Below are 11,026 nucleotides of genomic sequence, written 5' to 3' on the forward strand. Positions count from 1 at the left end.
GTGTGTGTGTGTGTGTGTGTGTGTGTGTGTGTGTGTGTGTGTGCGCGCGTATGTGTGTGTGTGCGCGTGCGTATGTGTGTGTGTGTGCGCGTGCGTGCGTCACTCGCACACAGAGCAGCTTTGGCAGCCACAGCCAACAGTTTGATAGTGTTTTAATAATGTGTGGGGTGTTGTTGGACTAAACCACTGTTTTAATATTAATGTGTGGGGTGTTGTTGGACTAAACCACTGTTTCCCAAACAATGGCTCAGAGGAAATATCCCAGTTTTTGCATGTCCTACATTTTCTTTCTATTGTTTTTGTTTTTTGTTTTTGTTTTAAGGATTCAATCAGAAATGTGGGCTATTGACATTCATATAATTAGTCCTCACTAATGTTCATGATAAAATGCCACCATTTCAGGGCTGTGGTGGCAGTTCAGAAACCCGTCCGTCCACCTGTGACATCAAATCATCTTTTTAAATTATTTGTACACAGTTTGAGGCCTTGGGCTTCTTTCCTCCTCCTAGCACTTTCTTTTTTTTATTTTCTACGTATTTTCCCTTTTGTTTTTATACTGTGCTAAATCAAATCAAATCAAAACAAATCAAAACATCATCGATGGGGAATCCAAACTAATATAAACTGCAGGCTTTCTATTCCTGAAAAGTTGGAATGTGATAATGGAAGCCATCAAATTCTTGTTTAAAATTCAAATAAAACAAATCTGCCTAACGATGATGTCACTGGTGGACGGGTTTCTGAACTGCCCACAGCCCTCCTATGAGATAAATAATGGTGGTATTTTATCGTGAATATTAGTGAGGACCAATAATATGAAGATAGGTTGAAGTGGTGAAGTGGTGCTTTAAGTGGTGAATTCATAATATATTTGTTGTAATGTATCTTTTGGGTCTGGGCTGAAACGGTTTGGGAACCAATGCAGTCAGAAGAACTAACAAATAATGAATGGCTTCATCGCCGGACGGAGAAACAACTAGATAAAGTGCCCCTCGGAGTACAGGTCTCCTTCAGGCCAGGTCAGGTTGTGGCCTCCTTGTGGTGCTATAATAGGCCAATGTGAAAAGGGTGCCATTTGTTCTTACGCCTTTGATGGCAATTGGGTGATTTGAGGCATTTTGTTCCAAAAATGTGTTTTGCAAAAATCCACCTGTTGGTGGCGCTATAACAGGCCAATGTGAAAATGGTGGGATATATTCCTCAGCCTATGTAGGAAAGTGCGTGAAAGATTTCACGTAAATTGCACACTGCTTTCATGATGTGAGGCTTTTTGTTCAAAACGGGCCAATCCTGCAAACTTTGAAAGCCAATGTTAGCCAATTAGGATGGATTATGAAATATTGGACAGATCCATCTTGAGCACATTACTATAGAGATACTGTGTAAAGATTTGCGGGATTTTTGACAAAATCTGGAGGAGTAATTTAAAAAAATCTGTTTTACAAAAGTCGGCCTCCTGGTGGCGCTATAACAGGCCGTTCTGGAGAATTTAAGACAGAGGTTCATCGTTGGCATCTAGGGAGTGTGTGTGCAAAGTTTGGCATCGACCAGGTTAAAGGAGAATTCCATGCTAGAAGGCTTCTTACCTTTATTTGTAGTTGTTACGTCCCCACCAAAGAGGTCCAGGTGTTATTTTGTGCAAAACCTCCTTATTGGCTATTTCCCCTACCATAAGCCCTAAATGAATTGAATTGAATTGAATTGCCCCATTCAATTCCCATTCAATGCAATGCAATTCATTGAGGGCTTATGGTAGGGGAAATAGCCAATAAGGAGTTTTTGCACAAAAAAACACATGGACCTCTGGAAAGGTAAGAAAGAATTCTAGCATGGAATTCTCCTTTAATGGTGCCGGAGATTAGCTCGTAACGGACAGACGGACACACGGACGGACGGATGGAGTGCAAAACATACTACTCTCTCCCCATGCCTTCGATCTGGTGTGGAAGTTGCTCATGTTAACAGTACTAGTAACTTCTCAGTTGCAACCCTAACCCGCAAGCGCAATAACGCTCACACAATGTGAGCGTGTAGATCTGCTATTTTCAAAAGCTTTTTAAACATTTCATTCTGGGACATTCTGCATAATGAGTACTGTCTATTTTGGTACTTTAAGTACAATTGTATACATTCATATTCATTCATACTTTAAGTTCTTTACACAAAGCTCGCTTATACTACAGGGAAAACATGTGATCATATGATGATACTCTTTATTCTTTGTTTGCTCTTTTTTTCACTCTATTGATCTCATCTTTTTGTCAGGTGAAACCTGACATACAACAGGCCCGTTTTTATTAGCGACCGAGCAATGATTGACTGCCCCCTATAAGCCAATGGTATCTAGTCTGAAACACCGCCTAAGCCAATGGGAGTCTACTCTGCACCACTCGTGTAGCCAATCACGTAGTAGCGACCTAGTCATGATTGGCTGACTCCTAAGCCCTGCCCCACACTGCAGAAATCTGGCAACACCGCACCGCAGCCACTCTAGACCGCAGCTCGAAGCGACAACAGTGCTAATGGTATGAGCTAACTGCATGGACAGCAGGAAAGCTACAAGAAAACACGGTGATTGAACCACGAACAGAATGTTGGAAACGAACGCAAACAACGGCCGCGAGGTTGTGACACAGAAACGTTACAAAAAAATTAAATAAAACCCTTACTCAATAACTATGCCTACATTTTGAATTACGGACTTTTACTTGTAACAGCAGGCTATTTCTATGTTTACTGCATTGATACTTTCACTTACCGTGAGTAAAACATTGGAGTACTTTTTCCACCACTGGGCATCACCCACCTCTCTCGCTCTCCCCGTCCTCTGCCTTGCTCTCTCACTCACACAGGGAGCAGGGGGTACACACTACACAGGTTTATTGTTCCACGTCATTATTACCGACAGGCCCTAAATGAGTTGAATGATGGGAGGCCCTCGTCTAGAATTAGCCCAGACCCTGCATGTTTACCCCGTCTAAATCATGTTGTTCACTCCACTTGAAATGCCAGTGTTTCGTCGACTAATACTATGACGAAACATGTTCGTCGACTACCTTTTTTCACTGAAGGAAACTAAATGAAAACTAAGCTATGATGACTAAAACTAAGACTAAATATATTGACAATTTCGTCAACAAATAAAAACTAGACTAAAATGTTCGGAAGGGACTAGTGGACAAGAGATCCAGTATAAGTAAAAGACAGTCTTTTTACACTTGGTTGCATGCTGAAAGTTCACAACACACAACACAAAGTTGTGAGCTTGTAGATCTGCTATTTTCAGCAAATGTAAAATCAGCCATTACGACGGCATCAGGACCCGCCAAATTACATTTTGGCCAACTAAATCAACTGTAACTGTAACACATTTCAGGTGACTAAAATGTGACTAAAACCAAATAAACTATTCATGAGAGACTATGACTAAAACTAAAATCTAAATGTTGCCGTCCAAATCAACACTAGTTGTAACAGAAGAAGGAGCAGTGCCGGGGGAAAGAAAGGCTCACATCCTGACATGTGCAGAACACCTGTCCTCGCTGTGCGTGCTAGCTGGCTCAGCCAATTGGCACGCTCCACCGGGCCAGCAACTCTGCTCGCTCGCTTCCCGTAATAATCTGCTCGCCGGTCCTCGGAAGGAGTGGCGCCGCCGTCACCTGCTGTCAACGGTTAAAGGACCATTTCACCACTTTTCAACCTATCTTCATATAGCCTAATTGGTCCTCACTAATGATCATGATAAAATAGCACCATTATTTTCTACTCAGTCTGTGGTCAGTTCAGAAACCTGTGACATCATCATTAGGCAGATTTTTTTTTAAACAATATATATATTTTTTTAATATTTAGATTTGTATTATCGTGAGAATGATGCTAGGCTTCCACTATCGAATTGCAACTTTTCAGGAAGAGAAAGCCTGCAGTTTCTATTACCTTGGATTCCCCATCGATGATGTCACTGGTGGACGGGTTTCTGAACTGCCCACAGCCCTCCTATGAGACACAGACCGAGTACAAAACAATTGTGGCATTTTATCATGAACATTAGTGAGGACCAATTATATGAAGATAGGTTGAAAAGTGGTGAAGTGGTCCTTTAACCGGTTCATACTTTGTCTCGATGGCGGTGTCGCGCGTCGCACGAATTATAGGCTTTAAGCTGAAGGTCTGCATAACATCTCCCCAGACACAACCCTGCATGCTGCTACTTTTTGGCTGTAATTCTGTTCAAATCTGAAAATGTGCCCACATTTTGAGAGATATTAATGTCTTATGATTGGGGGGGGGGGGGGGGATAAAGAATGACCTCATGAACAGTTTAACAATTAGTGCTATATCTACATATGCCGAGTTGGTCAGTTGGAGCACTTTAAAGCATTTTTTATATTTATTTTTCAATGAATAGCATGCATATTATATACCAGTGGCTCTCAACTCAGTATATGAAATGATGTTCCCTTTGTTAAGTTGTCATTGCCGTGATAATGTGAGAATGCATTGTGGTCCACACAACTGGGCTACATATAGCCATGGGACTACTATACCATGGCTACAGTGCATGTCGAACTCTTTATTACATCTAACAATCTGCATCACAGGACTCCATGTTGTCCTTCTAACCTCTTACAGCACCCCGACATTATCAGCGACGTTAAAAACAGATAGGTTCCACTTGGCCTCTTTTTGGAGGCAGTTGCATAAGCTCATGGCCCTCCCTGCGCCTGTCTGCGCACAGCGCGAGTGAAGAGCATGCCCAACAACAAAGCGGGAGTTCTAGAGAGGGGGAGGGGGGGAGAGTGGCGCTGCTGGGAAAAGGCGCCTGGCCTTCATCAGCTATCACCACCAATTCGGAAGTGACTCACTCCCCTGGCGTGCGCAGAATCTCTCCCAAAGGTCACAAACACGCATGCTGCGCTGCAGAGCACGGCACTGCAGAGCACTGCACACACCACTCCTCTCCGTGGCACCGTTGCATAAGTCTGCTATTGTAGGAAGGAGGCCATGTGTGAGAGGGGCACACTATGCTCACATCTCTTATATGTTAGGCATTTGGCGGCTGCCCCGCTATCCAGACTGACTCGGTTCCTTGGCAACAAAAGTGATACTGGCACCAGCTGCCCACACCACCAGGAACGGCCTAGTATTGTGTTTACCAGGGCACACCGGTAGACAGTGGTGGACAAAGTACTCGGCCCATGCAGTACTTGAGTCAAAGTATCTAGATACTCCTCATGGTGAAATATTACTTGAGTGCAAGTGGAAGCTGCTCTGTCAAATGTGTACTTGAAAAGTACAGGAGAAAGTATTCAAAGGTACAAATTACAATTAAGTAGGCCTACATTTAGCTTTTTCTTCCCCAAAACAATTCAAAACTTTTCCAGAAGTTTTCATCAAATATCAATAATACTGAAAATGTCATGTCTACAAGCTCAGATATTCTCACTATAATTTTAAAATAAGTGGTAAATTCATAATGCACTTTTTGTACGTCCTAGAAATGCAGTGGAGTCAAAAGTGCAATATTTGTCTCTGAAATGTATTGGAGTGAAAATCATTAAAAATAATACACACAGTACTCGAGTCGAGACAAGTAACTGTACATAGTTGCTGTCCACCCCTGGCGGTAGATGCGCTGAATGTGTGTGTCAACTAGGCTACATAATACCAAAATCCCTGTTTGGATTCCAGCTGGAGTCGTGTTGCATGGCCCTCAGTTTTCCTTTTTCTAAATACAGCAAAACATGCCAAAACTGTATTCAAATGTTACACATGAGTTAATCAGCTGATGCTCCTAATCCAGAGTGGCTTTAACTAACATTACAAACACACAAGGAAGGCGGCTTGTGTTATTTATTTATCTCCAGAGAGAGAGAGAGAGAGAGAGAGAGAGAGAGAGAGAGAGAGAGAGAAACTGGTCCATGTGGGCAATACTTACGTATTCAAAATTACAAAGTACAAAAAACATAAAAATAGCAGATCTACACGCTCTGTAAATCTACTATTTTCACAGTATTTGAAATAGCGCTTTGAACTGTAGTGGAGTGAAAGTCCATATTACATAGGTCTACTACAGCGAAGGTACATAGATACTAAACAAAAATACTGTTACTTTGCAGGATTCAAATACAAAAGTAGCAACACATACTACTGTACATCGTCATACTGACACTGTAGTATGATCACGTAGGGCGATAATTACGTAAAAACACAAAGAAGTCAAAATATGGACATCAACAAAGTACAAAAACAAGAATGACGTAACTCAATAAAATCGGTCATGAAAATATACAGTATAATCAGTGTGTGTGCCACAGCTTCACATTGCGCCGTTCAGAGTATGGGCTTTATGGGTAAGTCTCCCATTGGCTTAGAGGCAGCCTAGAGACGAGGCAGCCAATCATGAAAAAGTGTGCACTATATACGGTCATGGCTACTAGAGGTATAGTAGCAAATGTAGTCCAAGCGCCTGGCAAAACACACACACACACACACACACACACACACACACACAAACACTCAATTGTACTCAAAGAAAATGTTCTTAGTTCCAGTGTCCACCAGTGACCTGTGGGCATCTGTTTCCTGTCCCAGATAACGGCAGTATGCAGAGAGGCTGGCCTCATGGCCCTGCAGGAGGACATCAAAGCCCAGCACATCAGTGCCAGACACTTTGGGAGCGCCCTGACCGCCATCCAGCCACGCATCCCAGACTCTCTCCTCCAGCTATATGTCAACTACCAGCAGCAGCGCACTGGGCTGTTCGTCGTTTGATGATCATCATTATCATCATCATCATGATGACTGCTAAATAAACAGAAATGTGTGTGTCTGTATATATATATATATATATATATATATATATATATATATATATATATATATATATAAGGACTCCTGCACATCCAACAAGACCCGTGGGAGGTGCAAGTCTAGTTAGCAGGCATAGACATCAAAAAGGGAAAAACCTTCCAAGGAAGGGACTTCACACTCCAGGGAACAAAGACGGACAACTTACTGCATCAACTTATTTATTAGCACGACGCGTTTCGCCGTGAGCTTCGTCAGGTGCTATACAGAGGTGTGAATGTGTCAAGTATATATAGGGACATTCATTATACAGATCCACCCCCCCGGGTGTGGCATCAATGATTCAATTAATTTTCATATATGGGAGGGGCAGACTAGACACATGAACAAACAGATCAAAATGAAACCTCATTTGAAAAATAAATACATCTCTTTCCATATACAAAGATATGACAATATAAATATATATAGCAGATGTATAAAACAACAATAAAAAACCCACCACAACAGTGCCAATACACAATATAAAGATTTAAAACAGATAAAATGTCATGGGCCTCATCCTAGGGAAAATATGGAATAGGTCAGGTAAAATAATCACAATTAGGGCAATCACATCAATAATAAAGGCTTAATAAAGTGGTAATAGCACTCTGCCCTATTTTTTGAGGTTTCATTTTGATCTGTTTGTTCATGTGTCTAGTCTGCCCCTCCCATATATGAAAATTAATTGAATCATTGATGCCACACCCGGGGGGGTGGATCTGTATAATGAATGTCCCTATATATACTTGACACATTCACACCTCTGTATAGCACCTGACGAAGCTCACGGCGAAACGTGTCGTGCTAATAAATAAGTTGATGCAGTGGAAGGTTTTTCCCTTTTTGATATATATATATATATATATATATATAGCTGCAGACCCCCCCCCCCCATCTCATTTGTGTGCGTGTGTGCGTGCGTGCGTGTGTGTGTGTGTGTGTGTGTGTGAAGAAAATGTATAGCTTAGAAGTTACAGGAAAGAAATGCTGTTGGCAGTTAAGGATAATGCTGCATCTCTCATAAGATTATACATTTTAGCCTCCGGATATAGAGAGTATACACCAGCAAAATGAAAAATGTTGGCTGTGGTTTAAAGCAGTGCATGGTTCCCAAACATTTTTCATGTCGAGGACCCCCACATTGACACTAATTAGCCTGCGGACCCCCATTTGAAAAGATATGCCAGTCACCCCCATAAGAGAAGATTTTGACGGCTCTAGCAGTGATTCTCAAAAACCGTTACATTTCAAGGACGCCCAGTTTGACATGCATTAGTCTATGGACCCCCATTTAATGGCATTTCTATCTCTGGGACCCCCAATTGATATTGTAAAATCACTGTTAGTTTAACTCTGAGAGTGTGCAAATGGACCCATTAGGGCCTAATATGTATGCTAATACATATTAAGCCCGGGCCGGGCCTCGGGCTCCATGAAAAATATTGTCTTTTTTAATAATAATAAAAATAATAGTTCTGTTCTGTCTGTTTGTGTATTATCTATTATGAAGATGGTGCTGACTGGCCTTTCACTTTTACTTTGTGTAGTTATTCAATTCTGCCACAACCTGACTCAGGCCGACCCAACGTTTTAGGGCCGGGTCGGGCCTAAAATCTGCTAATTGGTCGTTCCGGGCCGGGCCCGGGCCTGATCAGTTAGGGCCCAGTTAGGGCCGGGCCCTAATTTTCAGGCCTGTTGAGAACTCTAAGTAAACCATCCACTGTCATTTATTCTGCATTTGAGCCACAGACCATGCGCTTCTTTAAAGATGATGACTGCAAATTAAGCAAGTAATGCAGATGTTTAACTCTTGAGAGAGTAAAATGTGGTTTAATTTTACTCTCTCAAGAGTTAAAGATATAATAAGGGTTAATTTGGTTACCAACCCGGGACCCTCAAGGACCACTGGTGGTCCCTGGACCACTGGTTGAAAACCACTGATTTAGAGGTTCTCGTGCTCTCCAAATCCCTAGCCTAAAACACTATTTTATTGGCAAAATCCTTGTGTTCCTATTGAAAAAAAATAATTTGTGTAGCCCTAATAAATACATTATTCACATAGGCTAATGTGATACTGTTGTGTTTATTTGAATCTTGCAATCATTGATTGACAACTAATGATCATCATTAAAAAAAAAAAAGTACAATGATGTATGGAACTCTGGGTAGGAACATGCATGCTTTTCCGTTTTTCAGGATTGCAAAGTAGTTGAGTCAAGTGAGTGAGTATAGGCTAAGAAAGGCTATCCTTGGGGAGAAAAACAAGCACGAACGGGATATTCATCACATTTCACCCCGTGGAAAATCAGCTAATTGCTGTAATCGTGAGATTTCCGTCCGCACTTCCGACCGCTAAGAAGAGGTTCCAGGCGACCATCTGTCGTTTGGGAATCTACCAGGATTTGCTTTATCACCAACCCCACCGCGCTAGCCCCACTAACTGCCTTTTTTTCATGTCTAGCTGCCTTTAAGAGAGAGAGAGAGAGACAGACCGTTAACATTATTGCACGGTTGTGTCCGTCCGTCTTGACAGCTCTCTCTCTCTCTCTCTCTCTCTCAACTGGAATAGTTTTAGGAAGACTTTGCTTTGCTGCTGCTGACCCTATAATGAGATTCAGGTCAGGCATCTATTGATTTTTCCATTTGAATGGGATAAATTGACTTTGTATTGAACTTCCCTTTTCTCATGGATCCGGATGTAGCGCATCCGCGACACCAATCAAACCAGACAGTCAAGAACAGAGAGGGGGAGGGGTGGCGGGAGAGAGGGGGGGCTCTTTCCCCTCGCTCCCGGGGTGCTTTTTTTCTTAAGGTGGTCCGGGAACCAACACATTTTTTCCCCACCACCACCAGCGAAATAAAAAGAAAACGTCCATTTGGCTAAACGGGGAACTCACGAAGACTGACGGGATATTTGTAGGCTATGTGTAGGCTGTGCGCAAGCTACACATTGTAGGCTACATGTTTTGATTATATGATGCAGTATGTATGAAGTTGTACTGTTAGGCACACGCTAATTCATTATCGTCTGGCGAGAAGAAACGGATTCCTTGTTAAAAAAAAATCTTCACCGTTTCCCAAACAGTGGGTCGTGGACACATTTTGTTTGGGTCACGAGTACATTTGAAAGCATTAAAAATGTAAATAAAACTCCCCTCGATATTGCAAACAATTTCATGAATTACAAACAAATTCAATGATTTTCCAAATAATGTCATGAATACAAAAATATATATATATATATTTTTTTTTTTAAAGAAAGAAAATCCATACATTGGAAAATAAAGGTTTAAGAAGTAGTGAAAATAGACTGTGTGCTTGTAGATCTGATATTTTCACTAGTAGTTTCAAGTTTGGTCCCCGGGCAAATGTCTAATTCCTCTTTTGGATCTCAAGTAAATAAATACATTAAAAAAAAGTTTGTGAACCACTGTATTCTAATAGCCTGCCTCCTAGCTGGCTTCCACAGGAACGGAAATTAGTTTTTTCCTGTTCAGCCTTCTGGTGGTGGTGGTGGAGGAGGGAGGGGAGGTAGAAATAAACAAATAGCAGTGGTGGAAAAGGTACTCAATTGTTTTTACTTAAGTAAAAGTATCAATAGCCTAAAACTGAAATGTAGAACTACTCCGTTACAAGTAGAAGTCTGGAATTCAGAATGTACTTGGCATCATAATGTACTTAGAGTAGGCCTTTATGCAGAATGTCCCATTTCAAGTTTTCAAATTTATAAAAGAATATTTTGAAAATAGCAGATCTACAATCTATGAGCTTGTATATTACTATTTTCAAAGGGCTGAAGTGGTTAATGTATATTGTGTTGTAATAACAACAAAAATAAACTAGTAACTAAAGTTTTCAAAATAATTGCAGTGGAGTAAAAGTACAATATTTGCATCTTAAAAATCGAGTGGAGTAGAAGTAAAAAGTATTGGAAATTGAAAATGTAGGCCTAAGTACAAAAAAGTAGGCCTAAGTACACACTTTAAGTCAATGTATGTGCTAGTTACTTTTCCACCACTGACACAATTTCAAAATAAAATAGGCCCGGTCCACCTTAACTAGTGCACACATCTCTATCGGGCCGGCCCTTCCCACATCTGCCCAATGAATCAAGAGCGGATGCGATGTATCCTTTTTCAGCGCAGTGAATGGGCCAATGGGAGTTGGCTTG

At 41.4% G+C, this 11,026-nt stretch overlaps 1 protein-coding gene across 1 annotated transcript in view; it reads left to right on the plus strand.

Annotated features, from left to right (window-relative positions):
- The window catches only part of LOC306922494 (ATPase family gene 2 protein homolog A-like), a 32,494-nt gene extending 24,161 nt beyond the window's left edge, over nt 1–8,333 (plus strand). The window contains exon 3 of the mRNA XM_079500143.1: nt 6,595–8,333. Within this exon, the coding sequence (XP_079356269.1) occupies nt 6,595–6,774 (180 nt within the window). The 3' untranslated portion in view covers nt 6,775–8,333. The remainder of the gene's footprint in view (nt 1–6,594) is intronic.
- The last annotated feature ends 2,693 nt before the right edge of the window (nt 8,334–11,026 follow it).

The sequence above is a fragment of the Electrona antarctica genome, assembly GCF_951216825.1.
Source record: "Electrona antarctica genome assembly, chromosome: 1".
In the NCBI taxonomy this organism is placed as follows: Eukaryota; Metazoa; Chordata; class Actinopteri; order Myctophiformes; family Myctophidae; genus Electrona; species Electrona antarctica.